This window comes from Phocoena sinus, chromosome 10 (genome assembly GCF_008692025.1).
Source record: "Phocoena sinus isolate mPhoSin1 chromosome 10, mPhoSin1.pri, whole genome shotgun sequence".
Classification (NCBI taxonomy): domain Eukaryota; kingdom Metazoa; phylum Chordata; class Mammalia; order Artiodactyla; family Phocoenidae; genus Phocoena; species Phocoena sinus.
In genome coordinates, this window is record NC_045772.1 from 85,718,456 (window position 1) to 85,736,806 (window position 18,351).

General features: G+C 37.6%; 1 protein-coding gene across 13 annotated transcripts in view; it reads left to right on the forward strand.

The window, feature by feature from the left end:
• The window catches only part of ABCC9 (ATP binding cassette subfamily C member 9), a 150,544-nt gene that overhangs the window by 51,173 nt on the left and 81,020 nt on the right, over positions 1-18,351 (forward strand). For all 13 annotated transcript variants that reach the window (XR_004351753.1, XR_004351752.1, XM_032645442.1 and 10 more), the window contains 2 exons: positions 12,090-12,162; positions 13,052-13,157. Coding sequence is in view for 11 of the 13 variants with exons in the window: in XM_032645442.1 (XP_032501333.1) it covers positions 12,090-12,162; positions 13,052-13,157 (179 nt within the window). In the remaining 2 variants the exon portion in view is untranslated. The remainder of the gene's footprint in view (positions 1-12,089; positions 12,163-13,051; positions 13,158-18,351) is intronic.

Consider the following 18,351-nt stretch of genomic DNA (forward strand, 5'->3'; position numbering starts at 1 on the left):
TTTTAATGTGTTTTTGGACTCTGTTAGTATTTTGTTGAGGATATTTGCATCTATATTAATCAGTGATATTGGTCTTTAATTTTCTTTTTTTGTAGTACCTTTGTCTGCTTTTGGTATTAGGGTGTTGGTGGCCTCATAGAATGAGTTTGGGAGTGTTCCCCCTTCCTCAAGTTTTTGGAAGAGTTTGAGAAGGATGGGTATTAGCTCTTCTCTAAATGTTTGATAGAACTCACCTGTGAAGCCATCTGCTCCTGGGCTTTTGTTTGTTGGAAGATTTTTAATCAGATTCAATCTCATTACTTGTGATTGGTCTGTTCATATTTTCTGTTTCTTCCTGGTTCAGTCTTTGAAGGTTATACCTTTCTAAGAATTTGTCCATTTCTTCCAGGTTGTCCATTTTATTGGCATAGGAGTATTGGCTTGTAGTAGTCTCTTAGGATGCTTTGTATTTCTGTGGTATCTGTTGTAACTTTTCCTTTTCTATTTCTAATTTTATTGATTTGAGTTCTCTTCCTCTTTTTCTTGATGAGTGTGGCTAATTGTTTATCAATTCTGTTTATCTCTCAAAGAACCACCTTTTTGTTTTATTGATCATTGCTATTGTTTTCTTTGTTTCTATTTCATTTATTTCTGCCCTGATCTTTATGATTTCTTTACTTCTACTAACTTTGGGTTTTATTTGTTCTTCTTTCTCTAGTTCCTTAAGGTGTAAGGTTAGATTGTTTATTTGACATTTTTCTTGTTTCTTGAGGTAGGCTTGTATTGCTATAAACTTCCCTCATAGAACTGCTTTTGCTGTATCCCATAGGTTTTGGATGGTTGTGTTTTCATTGTCATTTGTCTCTAGGTATTTTTTGATTTCCTCTTTGATTTCTTCAATGATCTCTTGGTTATTTAATAACGTATTGTTTAGCCTCCATGTGTTTCTGTTTCTAACGTTTTTTTACCTGTAATTGATTTCTAATCTCATAGGGTTGTGGTCAGAAAAGATGCTTGATATGATTTCAATTTTCTTTTCTTTCTTTTTTTTAATTTTTTTTTCATCAGGGAAATATAATTTTTATTTTTTTAACATCTTTATTGGGGTATAATTGCTTTACAATGGTGTGTTAGTTTCTGCTTTATAACAAAGTGAATCAGTTATACATATACGTATGTTCCCCTATCTCTTCCCTCTTGCATCTCCCTCCCTCCCACCCTCCCTATCCCACCCCTCCAGGCGGTCACAAAGCACTGAGCTGATATCCCTATGCTATGCGGCTGCTTCCCACTAGCTATCTACCTTACGTTTGGTAGTGTATATATGTCCATGCCTCTCTCTCACTTTGTCACAGATCACCCTTCCCCCTCCCCATATCCTCAAGTCCGTTCTCCAGTAAGTCTGTGTCTTTATTCCTGTCTTACCTCTAGGTTCTTCATGACATTTCTTTTTCTTAAATCCATATATATGTGTTAGCATACGGTATTTGTCTTTCTCTTTCTGACTTACTTCACTCTGTATGACAGACTCTAGGTCTATCCACCTCATTACAAATAGCTCAATTTCGTTTCTTTATATGGCTGAGTAATATTTCATTGTGTATATGTGCCACATCTTCTTTATCCATTCATCCGATGATGGGCACTTAGGTTGTTTCCATCTCTGGGCTATTGTAAATAGAGCTGCAATGAACATTTTGGTACATGACTCTTTTTGAATTATGGTTTTCTCAGGGTATATGCCCAGTAGTGGGATTGCTGGGTCATATGGTAGTTCTATTTGTAGTTTTTTAAGGAACCTCCATACTGTTCTCCATAGTGGCTGTATCAATTTACACTCCCACCAACAGTGCGAGAGGGTTCCCTTTTCTCCACACCCTCTCCAGCATTTATTGTTTGTAGATTTTTTGATGATGGCCCTTCTGACTGGTGTGAGGTGATACCTCATTGTAGTTTTGATTTGCATTTCTCTAATGATTAGTGATGTTGAGCATCCTTTCATGTGTCTGTTGGCATTCTGTATATCTTCTTTGGAGAAATTTCTATTTAGATCTTCTGCCCTTTTTTGGCTTGCATTGTCAAATAGCCTATTTTTTTAAAAAAGTTATATTATTGAAGTATAGTTGATTTAAAATGCTGTGTTAATTTCTGCTGTATAGCAAAGTGACTCAGTTATACACATATATATATATATATATATATATATATATATATATACACATTCTTTTTCATATTCTTTTCCATTATGGTTTATCAGCAGATGTTGAATATAGTTCCCTGTTCTATACAGTAGGACCTTGTTTATCCATTCTATATATAATAGCTTGCATCTGCTAATCTGAAACTCCCAAACGATCCCTCCCCCACCCCTCTCCCCCTTGGCAATTACAAGTCTGTTCTCTATGTGTGTCAGTCTGTTTCTGTCTCATAGATAACTTCATTTGTGTCATATTTTAGATTCCGCATATGAGTGATATCATATGGTATTTGTCTTTCTCTTTCTGACTTACTTTACTTAGTATGATAATCTCTAGGTCCATCCATGTTCCTGCAAATGGTATTATTTCATTCTTCGTTTTATGGCTGAGTAGTATTTCATTGTATATATGTGCCATATCTTCTTTATCCATTCATCTGTCGATGGACATTTAGGTTGTTTCCATATTTTGGCTATTGTGAATCGTGCCACAGTGAACAGTGAGTGAAGGTATCTTTTCAGATTATAGTTCTGTCTGGATATATTCTGAGGAATGGGATTGCAGGATCATATGGCAACTCTAGTTTTAGCTTTTAGAGGAACCTCCCTACTGTTTTCCACAGTGACTGCACCAGTTAACATTCCCACCAATACTGTAGGAAGGTTCACTTTTCTCCACACCCTCTCCAACATTTGTTATTTGTAGACTTTTTAATGATGGCTATTCTGACTGGTGTGTGGTGATACCTCATAGCTTTGATTTGTATTTCTCTAATAATTAGTGATATTGAGCATTGTTTCATGTGCCTGTTGGCCATTTGTATGTCTTTGGAGAAATGTCTATTTAGGTATTCCTGAGGAAATCAACAAAAAATACCTAGAAACAAATGACAATGAAAACACGATGACACCAAACCTATGGGATGCAGAAAAGCAGTTCTAAGAGGGAAGTTTATAGCAATACAATCCTAGCTCAAGAAACAAGAAAAACTCAAATAAACAACCTAACCTTACACCTAAAGCAATTAGGGAAAGGAGAACAAAAAGACCCCAAAGTTAGCAGAAGGAAAGAAATCATAAAGATCAGAGCAGAAATAAATGAAAAAGAAATGGAAGAAACAATAGCAAAGGTCAATAAAACTAAAAGCTTGTTCTTTGAGAAGGTAAACAAAATTGATAAACCATTAGCCAGACTCATCAAGAAAAAAAGGGAGAAGACTCAGATCAACAGAATTAGAAATGAAAAAGAAGTAACAACTGACACTGAAGAAATACACAGTATTGTGAGAGATTACTACAAGCAACTCTATGCCATTACAATGGACAACCTGGAAGAAATGGACAAATTCTTAGAAAAGCACAACCTTCTGAGACTGAACCAGGAAGAAATAGAAAATATAAACAGACCAATCACAAGCACTGAAATTGAAACTGTGATTAAAAATCTTCCAACAAACAAAAGCCCAGGACCAGATGGCTTCACAGGCAAATTCTATCAAACATTTAGAGAATAGCTAACACCTGTACTTCTCAAACTCTTCCAAAATGTAGCAGAGGGAGGAACACACCCAAATTCATTCTACGAGGCCACCATCACCCTGATACCAAAACCAGACAAAGATGTCACGAAAAAAAGAAAACTACAGAGCAACATCACTGATGAACATAGATGCAAAAATCCCCAGCAAAATACTAGCAAACAGAATCCAACAGCGCATTAAAAGGATCATGCACCATGATCAAGTGGGGTTTATCCCAGGAATGCAAGGATTCTTCAATATACGCAAATCTATCAATGTGATAAACCATATTAACAAATTGAAGGATAAAAACCATATGATAATCTCAATAGATGCAGAAAAAGCTTTTGACAAAATTCAACACCCATTTATGACAAAAACTCTCCAGAAAGTAGGCATAGAGGGAACTTTCCTCAACATAATAAAGGCCATATATGACAAACCCATAGCCAACATGGTTCTCATAGTGAAAAACTGAAACCATTTCCACTAAGATCAGGAAAAAGACTATGTTGCCCACTCTCACCACTATTATTCAACATAGTTTTGGAAGTTTTAGCCAAAAAAAAGAAATAAAAAAATCCAAATCGGAAAAGAAGTAAAACTGTCACTGTTTGCAGATGGCATGATACTATACATAGAGAATCCTAAAGATGCTACCAGAAAACTACTAGAGCTAATCAACGAATTTGGTAGAGTAGCAGGATACAAAATAAATGCACAGAAATCTCTTGCATTCCTATACACTAATGATGAACAATCTGAAAGAGAAATTAAGGAAACACTCCCATTTACCATTGCAACAAAAAGAATTAAATACTAGGAATAAACCTACCTAAGGAGACAAAAGACGTGTATGCAGAAAACTATATGACACTGATGAAAGAAGTTAAAGATCATATAAACAGATGGAGAGATATACTATGTTCTTGGATTGGAAGAATCAACATTGTGAAAATAACTATACCTACCCAAAGCAATCTACAGATTCAATGCAATCCCTATCAAACTACCAATGGCATTTTTCACAGAACCAGAACAAAATTTTTCACAATTTGTATGGAAACACAAAAGACCCCGAATAGTCCAAGCAATCTTGAGAAAGAAAAACAAAGCTGGAGGAATCAGACTCTCTGACTTCAGACTATACTACAAAGTGACAGTAATCAAGACAGTATGGTACTGGCACAAAAACAGAAATAATAGATCAATGGAACAGGATAGAAAGCCCAGAGATAAACCCACGCACATTTGGTCACCTTATCTTTGACAGAGGAAGCAAGAGGATACGATGGAGAAAACATAACCTCTTCAATAAGTGGTGCTGGGAAAACTGGGCAGCTACATGCAAAAGGATTGTTTGTTTTTTGTTACTGAAACTCAGCCGTTTGTACTGTTCCCAAGCATGAGTGCTTCATAGAACAGGCCACCACAGGAACACAGGCTGGGGACTGAGAGTTGGGATCAGCCCCAGGAAGGGATCAGGGTTATGCAGGAACCAGAACAGATGTCTGCAGCAGTCAAGGGCCTCTGGACATCAGAGCCAACGGAGTCCTGGAAATTAGCTGTTTAGAAGACTAGCCACATTGGCTGCTGGGGCTGTCCCACTCCCTGCCCTGTCCAGTCAGAGTGAGGGATGCTCAGTGAGTGGTACAGTAAAGCCAAGAACCACATTTAATTCTCCTGTCTCTCTCCTTATTGCCTGACACCATACCTGTCCCACAATAAACTTTTAGCAACTGGAGCAAATGCGTTACTGGATGGAATAAGCTAATGCTAGCCTTCCCTTTGCCATTAATTTGATGTGTGATTTGGGCAAATTTCTTCTCTGAGCCATGGTCTGCTCCTCTTGAGGTGGGGATGCCATTTTAGTATGGTTGTTTTGAGGATAAGGTATAACACCTGTGAATTTCAAAGAGCTGTAGTGACTCATTTTTAAATATTTATTTATTTAATTAGTTATTTTTGGCTGCGTTGGGTCTTCGTTGCTGCGCACGGGCTTTCTCTACTTGCAGTGAGCAGGGGCTACTTTCTGTTGCGGTGCACGGACTTCTCATTACGGTGGCTTTTCTTGTGGCGGAGCACAGGCTGTAGGCACGCAGCCTTCAGTAGTTGCAGCATGTGGGTTCAGTAATTATGGCTCTTGGGCTCTAGAGCCCAGGCTCAGTAGTTGTGGCTCGTGTGCTTATTAGTTGTTCCGCGGCATGTGGGATCTTCCCGGATCAGAGATCAAACCCATGCCCCCTGCATTGGCAGGTGGATTCTTAACCACTGTGCCTCCAGGCAAGTCCTGTAGTGATTCTTAATCTTGGCTGTACATTAGAATCACATATATATATATATGTATATGTGTATGTGTGTGTGTATGTGTGTGCTATTTGTCTGGTTTTGTGTGTGTGTATATATATATATATATATATGTATATATATATATAAACCTGGGCATCATTTTTAAAAACATCTCTAGTAGTTCCCTAGACAATTATAATGTACAAGTAGGGTGTGAACTAAGCTATGAAAAAGTAAGTAATGAGAGACTAGAAAGGGTCCTCTATGCTGCCAATTCTCAAATATGCCCAGAAAATAACAATATATTAGTGACTAAAAAAATAGTGTTTTTTAATTGACATTTTCTATTCAGTGTAGTGGGAACCTAAAAATACATCTTTTCCGTGTGCTGTATTCAATTTATTTTCATTTTTCATGGAAAAAAGGGAGGTTATCATGATTTTTTTCCCCAGAATTGACCCTTCATGCACCAAAAAACCCACAAAAAAACAACAAACCCCTGCTCATCAATGGCCTGGAGTCTGCTATTCCACTGAATGGCCACTGCAGTTTCAAGTACCCCTTCAAGCTTGAATTCACTGTTTATTCATAGTGGAAATTCCCAAATTGGTTATTACTCATTTGTATTTTTGAAATCTTTTTTATTGTGAAATACAACATATCTACAGAAAAGTACATACAACATGTATGCACTGTTAAATGAAAAAGTAAATACCTGTGCAACCACTACCAAGCGAAGAACATCATCAGCTTCCTCTGAAGGTCCCCCCAGCACACACTTTAGCTGCACTCTCTATCTCTCCCCCGAGATATAATCGCCACCGTGACTTTTGTGGTCTGGTCATCATTTCCTTGATCATCCTTCTATGTATGCCTCCCTAAAAATCTGCTTTAGTTTTTTTAAGTTTTGAATATGTGCGTGTACGTGTATGTGTGTTACTTCTGCTCAACATTATGTGGATATAATTCATCCATGTTGCTATGTGAAGCTCTAATTCATTCATTCTCATCACTGTGTATCATTTCATTGTATGAATATACCAGAATTTATTGATCTGTTTTACTTTTGATGGACTTTTGGTTATTTTTTTTGAGGCTGTTGTGAACAATTGCTGAGTCATAGGGCTGTACATCCTCAACTTTTCTTCACGATGGCCAACTTTTCTCTAAAGTGGTTGTGCCATTTTACACTTCCATTAACAGTGATTGAGGGACTTCCCTAGTGGCGCAGTGGTTGAGAATCCGCCTGCCAGTGCAGGGGACGCGGGGTTCGATCCCTGGTCCCGGAAGATCCCACATGCCATGGAGCAGCTAAGCCTGCAAGCCACAACTACTGAGCCCACGTGCCAAAACTACTGAAGCCCGCTCGCCTAGAACCTGTGCTCCGCAACAAGAGAAGCCACCGCAATAAGAAGCCCACGCACCGCAATGAAGCGTAGCCCCCGCCCGCTGCAACTAGAGAAAGCCTGCGTGCAGCAACGAAGATCCCATGCAGCCAAAAATTTAAAAATAAATAAAATACATAAATTTATAAAAAAGAAAAATAGTGATTGAGAATTCCAGTTGGTCTCCCTCTTCACGAGGGCTTCCAATATTTTGCCAAAATGTGTGTTGTGTGTTGGGAGGAGGTGCAGTTGTATCTTGCTGTGGTTTTTATTTGTAATTTTCTGATTTCTAATGAGGTTGAGCACCTTTTTCTATATATATTGACCATTTGGGTTTGGAGCTCCTCTTGTGAATTGCCAGGTTATTTGTTCCCCGTGTTTAAAAAAATTCTGGGTACTACTTTGGCAGTTATATATGTTACGGAATTCTTTTCCCACTTCATAGCTTGGCTTTTCACTCTCTTTATGGTATCAGAAATTCTTAATTTTAATGTAATCTAGCTTATAGAACTTTTCCTTTATGGCTAATGCTTTGCTTTTTGCCTCCTTTATGAAAACGTTTTTGGGGACCTTCCTGGTGATCCATTGGTTAAGACCTCACTTCCAATGTCGGGGGCATGCGTTTGATCCCTGGTTGGGGAGCTAAGACCCCACTTGCCACGTGGCATGGCCAAAAATTTAAAAAAAAAAAAAAGAAAGAAATCTTCTTCTACCAAAAGGTACAAAGATAATATTAGTTCTTAAAATCCCTGGAGCTACACCTTTCGCTTTTAGTACTTTAATTGACCTAAAATCTATTTTTTTTGGTTGGTATGAAGTAAGGTTGTGATTTATAGGGAAATCAGTAATAAATAATTTTAGCTGTAAGTTTAGCAGTAGTAAATTTAGTGATAGTCATTTTACTGCATTTAGTAGTAAGTCGGTAAGGTCGGATTTAATTTTTTATATGATGTCGGGTTATCCAGGCACTGTGTATCAGTCACCGTACCTACTGACTTTTAGTGCCGTCTTGTCACATAGATTTCTTTCTTTATTTTTCTCTGATTTGTCTGTCCAGCATTCCACTGTTGTGATTATTATAGCTTTCTAATAAACACTGACATTTTTTAGGACAAGTTCTTACACCTTATTTTTTTTCTTCTAAAATAGCTATTCTTGGCCCTTTTGGAAGGAAAGAAGCTTAGGTGCTCTAGAGTGTGTATATCTTTTTGTACTTTTCCTTATACTTTCACTAGACATTTCCTTACTCCTTGCTTTAATGAGGTTTTTTTACAAACTATGTTTTACTCAGCATTTTTATTTATTTTTGGCAGGAGAGAATGGACAATGGTGTGTGGAAGGTCCTGCCTTTAGATTTTCAAAAAACTATTTCAATTGAGGTGAAATTCACACAGCATAAAATTAACCATTTTCAGGTCAACAATTCAGTGGCCTTTAGATTCCCAAAGTTTTACAACCATCCCATCTACTAGTCGCAAAATATTTTTATCACCCCAAAAGGAAACCCCGTACCCATTAAGCTGTCACTCCCCATTTCCCCCTTTCTCTTGCCCCTGCCAACACCAATCTGATTTCTGTCTCTACGGATTTACCTATGCTGGATATTTCATATGAATGGAATCATACAGTAGGTGGCTTTTTGCATTGTCTCTTTCCTGCCTTTACATTTTAATTCATCCTTTCCCTTTATCCCTGATCCTTATACCTATATCCCCTCATCCTCCCAACATGACGGTGCCAGCAATAATATTCTCAATATATGCACTTAAATACGCTCATATACCTATGAAATATGTAGTATTGTCATGAACATTTATATTTTCAATTTCCTGAAATTGTTTGCTCCTTCTAGCTGCACCACTGCATTCTATAGTATGCATCCCTGCCTTTTACTTGTCCCCTAGTGATGGCTGCTGGGTTGGCCTCCATCCTTCCTCCATCACAAACCATGCTGTGATAACCATCTTTGTACCTATCCTTTTATGTACCTTTGTGGAGATTTATATATTAGCTGATTTTCCAAGGTCAAACAGCTAGTTTGGGAAGCCAGGATTTTAACCCTTATGGTGGAGAAGTGAGACGATTTTGTAAAAGGGAGGAAGGAATGGAAGGGCAAATAATCACAGCGGGAGGAATTCACTTTGACTCTCCTCCGTCCCTCTCAAGTGAGCTCTGTTCACTCTTACACTTCTGTGTAGGACCAAATCAGGAGGTGACACTGTATTCTTTTGGCTCTTCCCTGCTGGTTTCCAACCACATCTTTCCTCTCTCACACTTGTGAAGCTGTGGCGTGTTGTACCTTTCTCACGTCTGTGATCAGAGGACCTCATAATCACTCACCCACCTTCACTGAAGATTTAGGTGCCTGTTTCCAAGTCCAGCTTTCTACCTTAGTAAGTGCCACACCTGGATGTGATTTAAACTTCCAGGTTCACAGCCCATCTAGTATCCCAGCCCCCAAGCCCCTTAATCGACCACCCGTCCATTTCCACAAACTCACCTGCATTCACACTTGGCCACCTCTTAGACACACAGCCCCTCTGAGATCTTAGCCTCTGTTATACCAGCCAGTCACCGACATCACAGCCCTACCCTTCAGCTCCCTCAGGGCTTCACCTTCACTGGCATTGGCTTTTTTTCCCCCCGCATTATTTTTTATTTTATTTATTTTTTTATACAGCAGGTTCTTATTAGTTATCCATTTTATACATATTAGTGTATATATGTCAATCCCAATCTCCCAATTCATCACACCACCACTGGCTTTTAACCTCATTGCAACCTGCGGTAACTTGAGCCCCTTCTTTCTCCCAGCCCTTTCACATCCTTCTGTAGCCATTCAACCCCGTGCCTTCTGCGCTCCTGTACCCAGGGTGCTAAGTTCTGTGGAGAAAACAACTTAACGGTACAAGTTGGCATGGCCAGAGCTTCATTACCTCCACCCTCGGCTGACTCTCTGTGGTCCTTGGCAATCCTTTCCCATGCCTCCCTTCAGCATGATTCTCCATCACCTGCAGTAGCTCTTCATCTGTCACCAATCGCCTCCCACCTCGTTCTCTCTCTCCTTTGGCCACCTCCTGTTTCTACAGGTAACCTTCCCTTTCAATTCATTGAAAACGTAAAGGTTGTTGTGGAGGGCCTCTCAGTTCCCTGCTGACCCTCTCCCCAGCCCATCTGTATTTGCACCTCGTTTAGCCTGCTCTCCACTTTCTCTGAGAAAGAGGGATTCTCAGCCTTGAAGACTAGATTTTCTTTGAGCATCCTTTGTCACTTAGCCACTGTATCTTAAACCTCTGCCCCAGCCAGCTTTATTCTTTATTTCTCATAACATGCTGCATGGTTTTCTGATCCTGAACCTGTTCTCACTGTAACTCTTAACTCAGAAATACCTTTGCTGAAATTCAGCATATTTTCCAAAACTAGCTCAAAGGCCCTCCTTTTCCAAAATATTTTCTTTTTTTGACTCATCTCAGATGTAAATGATTTTCCTTATGAACTACTGTTGCACTTTCGTCTGTCTGCCCCTCTATTTGTTACTTAGCTCATACTCTCTTGCCTTGGTTTACTACTCAATTGACTGTAAGCTTCTTTGTAGCCCACATCAGTCCTAACGCAGGACTTCACATTGACTGGGTGCTCAGCAGGTACTTTTAAAGTGATTAGTTATTAAGCCCTTCCAGGCCACCCTCCTTCCAGGACTAATTTCATGCATATCTATGTGATGGATATTATTAAATGCCATACATTTTCCACGCTAGAGAAAACTTAGATGGAAAAACATAATCTAGCCTTTTCAGGTAAATTTTGCACTCTTTAGTTGTTCATTTTAAGGATATTTTTAGTTATAATTTAGATATTACCAATCTATTCTGCAAAATTCCTGAACAAAAATGTGCTTAGAAATTTCATCACTTGGGGTTTGGAAACAAAATATTAATTTATGAGCAAAGTGCAGCCTTACTTTAGTTTCCTCTAATTTTTCAGGCACTTTCTCTCCCCTCATCTGTCTCTGTTCACCCTTCCAACCCTTGGGTTCTGTTATACCTCTTTCATTTCCCATTTTTGTAACTGTTAAAACTATCAAGTTTTCTTGACACATCTTAAAACAATAGATTGCTTTGGATGACTCTAAGGTCTTTTTGTTTGTTTGCTGGTTGTTGAGGTTTATACCACCAAGCAATGTTGCCTCATTTTTGTGCTGTTTCTTCCTCCCCTTTACTTTTTCTTTTAAGATCAATGAAGAGTGATAAATCCACATAGTTCAGGAAACTTATTCATTACAAAACCTTCCTTCTTAGCTAGTGGAGTCATTTTGTTGGAACAATTTGTAGTTATTTCTGTTCTTTACTTTGCATCACAGGAGTCTGGGAATTGCAGCAGTGTGAAAATCATCAGTGTAGCAGTTACACTGGAAAATATTTGGGTGATTGAGTTTTAAGAATGTTCACATATAAATGATCCCAAATTTTCAGGGAAAATTGTTGGAATTTTTAGCGTTCTTCATAATACCGTTAATTCAAAGACCCTCCTCTCACTTCCATTCTTTTTGTGTTTCATTGATACCTCTAAGCAGTTGTAACTCTAAGTTAGAATTTCAGCACTGTGTGTTCTACTGTGTTGAAAGTCTTACAGTGTTTTATAAAGAGATCTATTTTAATTGGAATAATTCTCTAACACCACATATTTACATAATTTAATTTCTGTATTCTTATTTTCTAGGTCACAAATGGGTACTTTTCATGGGGCAGTGGTTTAGCTACCTTATCTAATATAAATATTCGAATTCCAACAGGTAAGAATCATTTGTTACTCGGGTTTGTAATTGTTAACTATCACGACCATGGTTTTCCAACGTAACCGAGCCTAACAAAAGGAGAGAAAGACTTTTTCAAGACAAACATAACTAATATTTATTTGCACCATGAAGCTCATGAACCCCTGTATCACTGTGAGGATGACTGGGAATTATAAGACCTGCCTGCCTTACACTACAGAGTGTGGACCTTTGAACAAGTTATTTACCATCCAAATGAATTGCTTTCAGTTTATTTGCTGATTTGTGGCATTTAAATAATGGAGTAGTTCATTTCTCATTTTTTTGAAGAAAGAATTTAAAGAAAGGATGTATGAGAAAATAGTTTTCTATCCCTGAGGAAACCTGATGAAGTTTTCAAGATATTTAAGACATAAATACCCAATATTTTTATTTAAAATGTCTAGATAATTGAAGAGAATTAGTTTTTTGACTTGACCTCATGGTCAGTAGTTGGGATTTTTCTATTATACATGCACATCAAAGTATTTTAAGAACAGCCCCCAAATCATTTTAAGCCCAATTACCTATTTTAGTCAAAATTGCCTTTTTCTCCTGAATGAATTGAATAATAAAGGTAACAATAATCTAGATGATTTAGGCAAGTATTTCACAGCTTTTTTTTACTAGTGTCAGTTATTCTGAGAGTTTTAAAAATAATACATCAAGACCTATGGATTTTAATTTTTCTTCTATTTTCCAAAAAACTTAGTATCAGGGAAGGGAGCTGTTTAGAATAGTTTATTGCTGGAGACCAAAACTGGCCCATTGATTGTGAAACATCAGCCTTTTCTAAATGCGTTTTGATTTTATTTTACTAAGTGAATTCCATCTCATCCTGTTATTATCCTTTGTTTCTTTTCTGTAGGTCAGTTAACCATGATTGTGGGCCAGGTGGGATGTGGGAAGTCCTCTCTTCTCCTTGCCATCCTCGGTGAGATGCAGACAGTGGAAGGAAAAGTTCACTGGAGCAAGTATGTGTATTTTTAATTAGTTTCTGTTGCTCTGTCATACATCTGATGATCTCCCAAGGGAAGAAATTAGAGCAATAGATTTCCGTGTTAGGAGTCTGAGGACCCCTCAGAAACAAGCCTAGCTTAAAAAAAGATCAAATTAGTGGAGACTTTAAATGTTGTAAATTAAAAATTATAAAGCAATTTATTACAGAGGTTTGTCAGAGAGAAACTTGTATGTTGCTTTTAAGTAAGATTGGGATTGTAAAGATAGATTTTGAAAGTTATATGGGTAGCACTCAAAGAAATACAATGTAAAAATTCATCCCATAATCAAAGAAGTTATGGAAAACTTGCATTATTTATAAAGCATATGCGCATATGAGCTTTAGTGGTCCAGTGTTCAAAGAAGAAATATCGAATAATCTTTTCCAAACTCATCATAAGGGGCTGAGAAATCAGCCTTTTCTCTTCACATCCAACTTAAACTAGACACTAGAAGTGTCTAGTTAGGGACATGACTGGGTCAGACTAGCGTGTTGTGCAACCCCAAAGACACGGTGCTTCTTCTGTATATTTGAATGGCTGTTTTGGGTTCTTCAGAGCACATTGTAGTAATAGAGTGACTCAGAACCATAATATTATGTAATTGTGTAATAAAGAATGAATCATATTTCTTTAGTTTGATCTACCTGGTAGACCCCCCTCCCCCATTAGCAGTTTATGGAGAAATTGTTTCCAGTTTATCTAAGGTATTGGATTATAGACTAGTGGTTCCCAACCAGGTGTGACTTTGTCCCTAGTGGACATTGGGCAATGTCTAGAGACATTTTGGATTGTCATTCTAGGGGAATTGGGCTGCTACCGATCTAGTTAGTGGAGGCCAGAAATGCTACTAGACATCCTACAACGCACAGGACCGCCTCCCCACAGCAAAGAATTATCTGGCTCCAAATGTCAGTTGTGCTGAGGAAACCTTGCCCTAGACCTACACATGTCCTTTAATAGCATTTAGTTCTTATCATTGTAAGTTCCATTGTGGCTTAACCTACTGTTTACATACACGGGCATCTCTTAAGAGTGAGTAAAAACTATTTACAGGCATTTTTAGAATAGACTCTATTTTAAACTCCAATTAAGAGACGGAGATGCTTGGAAATTTGAGCTGGAAACAGCAGAACTATAAATCCTATTTTTGGTATCCTTGGTGAAAGAAGGAGGCTGAGAAATGTTGAGGGTACAGTTTATTGCTGTTGGAGTGGTAGACATGAAACTGTTTAGTGCTTACCCAGTAGAGAGCTCAGTAATAGCTGTTCCCTGCAGTTTGCTTCATGATGGGTCCCTGTTGATCCCTAAAGTCAGATGCTAGGTGGTGTGTACCCTGCCACCATCACCTGCCATCTTGGATGGATACAGGCCTTGAGAAGCAGGTTTTACTGGATTAACTTATATTATATGACATGTACGGCTATAATGAAGTTATTTGGGTTTTGTTTTTACCTTGTTTCACTAGCATTAAAACAGAGAGAAAGAATGAGAGAATGTGACAGAAAAAGCATGAGATTTTATTTTCATATCTCTAGAATGTTCTTAAAATCTAGTCTTCTCTAGTATTACTTAAGATTAGCTCCACTTGGGCCAAATTGACTCCCAATATTATCACTAATAATCATTATCATTTTGTTAGTGGATAAATAAATGATATGGGAATTAGGAAAGTATTTTACACAATCTACTTATTTATTGAGTTTCTAAGCAAGATACATATATATATATGGGTACATATATATATATATCTTAAGCAAATTTATACCATTTATATCCTATCTAATTTCATAAAAGTTGTGAATTATTTTATATAACATACTATAATAAAGCCTGAAAAATAAAGATATCAAGAAGGAAAATAAGGTTTAAATAATAATCTGAGCAATTAATAGGTAGAAATCCATGCATTGGAGTCTTGCATGTTTATAACACATGGGTCCCAAATTCCACTCTGAGCTTCATGAAAGCTAGTCAAAGAGGGAAACAAGAGATAAAAAACACACATATACTTATAAAGTTTAAGGTTTTTTTTAAAGAAATAAGAAAGAAATACCTCCCATGGATCCTAATATTAAAAAAGCTAAGAAAAGGTTATATCTTAAAGTCAGAGCCAATAGAATGAAGATGTGAGAAAGGATTTAAGAAAATTCTAAGTATTTATAGAATCACTATAATTTAAAAATCATCTCTTTATGAATACTTGCCTTAATAGACAATAATCCCATCTCTTCATGGCAGAAAGGACTGAAATTTTCTTCAAAAAATATTTGGGTGTGTCTGACACGCACACAAATTAAAAACTAACACCCTAAGAGATTAGATAAGCTAACAGAAGTTTTATTTTTCTTTATTTATGAGAACTACTTAATTTTTTTCCATGGTATCCTTAATATCTGATAAAACGTATTTTCAAATCAGGAATGTTCAGAGAATACTGACCCTTTTAAAAGAGTTATTTGCAATGACTTTTCATCCTGGAAAAAAAAATTGTGCCTAGTCCAATAAGGAAAGGCATATAAACGTTATTAGAGTAAAGCTAATTTAGAAATTACCAATATTGATAGGTTGATGGTGTGTAAATGCGAAGAAGTACTTTACCGCAACAGACTGAATTGTTTGCCGAATTTTTAAAGCTCAAAACAAAATAAAGCAAAGCAATAAACTAAATGTTATGGTAAAGCACCAAGTGCCTTGCTGTCATTCTTTCCTCACTGCACGTATCTCTGGTTACGTGAATTTTATTTTTAAATGTGTCCGCATAGATGGCAGGACCAAAGTCCTATAAAGTACTCTGTCCTGTTGCAGCAAGAAATATTTACTTTGGGCGGGAGAGAAGGCACTGTTGCTCATCCAGGATAGACCTACATGGGTAGAACTTGGTACACAAAGACATTTATACATAGATGCCCCCTTGGCAATTGCTACGTTTGACCTAGTCTGACATGCAGTAGCCCCAGAAGAGAAAGGAGAGAGGGATGAGGGAGGGACTGAAAAATTCTCCAAACTTGTCAGAATGCCAGGGTTCTTGCCCCTGCATCTGGGTGTGCTCTGTATTTGTTGAAAAGCAAATGTCCTGCCTGACTGAAGTTGTCCTTTCCTAATTGTCATGATAAATAATAATTCCTACTGACATCTTAGGAACTAGGACTAAATAAAACTCTTTACCTGATGGACCATTCCAATGAAGGAGTCCAGAATGTGTAATAATTGTAGTAATCATGTGAGACATAGCCATCATTTATCTTTGGTTTCCCTTTCTTTTTCTTCCACCTTGCCCATGCCATCAGCCATTCTGTCAGACCCCATCTGTCATGATGTTCTATTTGCTAATGTCTTGGTGCTAATTTGCTAATTGGCTTTATAACAGTGGCTGAGTTACTCTAGGACTGGCGAATTGAGGAGTTACTCCTTTTCATGTGATGTTGCCTGGCATGAAGGGGTGATAACATGAGTCAGCTTACCTGGATCAGACATGATATAGCATATTTGCGCCCACATCTAGCTCCCCTTCTTCCAAATATTGTTCCTGATTTAAGCTTGCAAAAGTCACTCTTTCCCATTCCGTAAGGTACCAACCATGAACTTGGAAGTTGCTAGAATACCAAGTTTAACTTTTACCCTTGAAGGAAAATACACACAAAACCCTGCATGTGGAAGTGAAATTGGATGCCATTGTCCAGAAGGGGATTTTCCATTTGACCTCCTCGCTTTCTCGCTTGCCTTCATCACTGTTCACTGCCACATCGAATGGTGGACGATGAGTCTACAGACGTGGAACCGGTGATTTTCATGTAATCAGATAAGATCTGATGTTAGAATTTGGAGCTAACTCTATTTATTTATTTAGGAAGAGAGAAAATAACCTTCCTCAGTTGAATTTGATTAAACATATCGTTAAGTGAAAAGTTCGGAGAGGTGGTCTCTAGAAGTTAAGGGCTACATTACTCATGGAAAATGAAAGAGAATAATTTTTTAATTTGTTCATGGGAAATGACTACCTACAAATGGATCTATATCTACCTTTTCGTTCTTCCTCTGAAACTAGTATATGTGATTTAACTTTTACTCTTAAAGGAAAATATATCTAAATCCTGCAAGGGGAGGACTTCAGAAGTGAAGATCCTCCATACGCTGTTTTGCCTTTTGCATGACGCTACTACATGAATTAACCCTTCTTTCTGATAGAAGTCTTTAATTTCTTGCCCTCCTCATTCCATGATCCTCCATTTTATTTTATTTTATTTTTAAAGATATTTTTGATGTGGACCATTTTTAAAGTCTTTATTGAATTTGTTACAGTATTGCTTCTGTTTTATGTTTTGGTGTTTTGGCCACAGGCATGTGGGATCTTAGCTCCCCGACCAGGGATCGAACCCTCACCCACTGCATTGGAAGGTGAAGTCTTAACTACAGGACCACCAGGGAATTCCCATGATCCTCCATTTTTAAAAAAGGTCTTTCCTATCTCATAAACAACGGGAACATTTCTCCTTTTAAAAGAAGAATCTACCCACACTTAACCTCCTTGTTCCTGTCATGACTGCCTAAATGCTCAATTGTCATAATTTGTTCTCAATCATGCTTAACTTCTCCATAGCTTTTGAAACTGTTCACCACAGATGACTCCTTGAAACCAACTCCTTTCTTGGTTTCCATGATCCTTATTCATTTGTTTAAAATGTGTATTGGACACCTGTAGCCTGCATATCATTGTATTCATTGTTGGGGGTAGATAACTGAACAAGGGAAACCAGCCCCCTGTTCTCATGAAGCGTAGTGTTCAGCAGGAAAGGCCATGAGGAAGTAGGAAAGTAGTTTCAAAATTATTTGGTTAAATTTTTTAAATATCAGGAAGAAAAAGTACAGGGTTTTATAAGAACAAATCATAGGTGACCTGAGTTGAGTTTGTGGGATCAACAAGGTTTTCTTAGGGGGGAGGCATACATGAATGATCCTTGAACTTACATTTTAAGAATAAGCCAAAATTAATGAGTTAAACCATAAGGAGCTGGAGATGGAAGGTGAGGAAGAATATACAGTCTACTGTAGGATCCCCTTCCTTTATTTATATCTTTGACTTCAGTTTTCTCTCTAAGTACTAATGACACACCAGTGTACATTTCTGGCCAAGAACCTTCTTCTGAAAACCTAATAGCTCCTCCAAAAA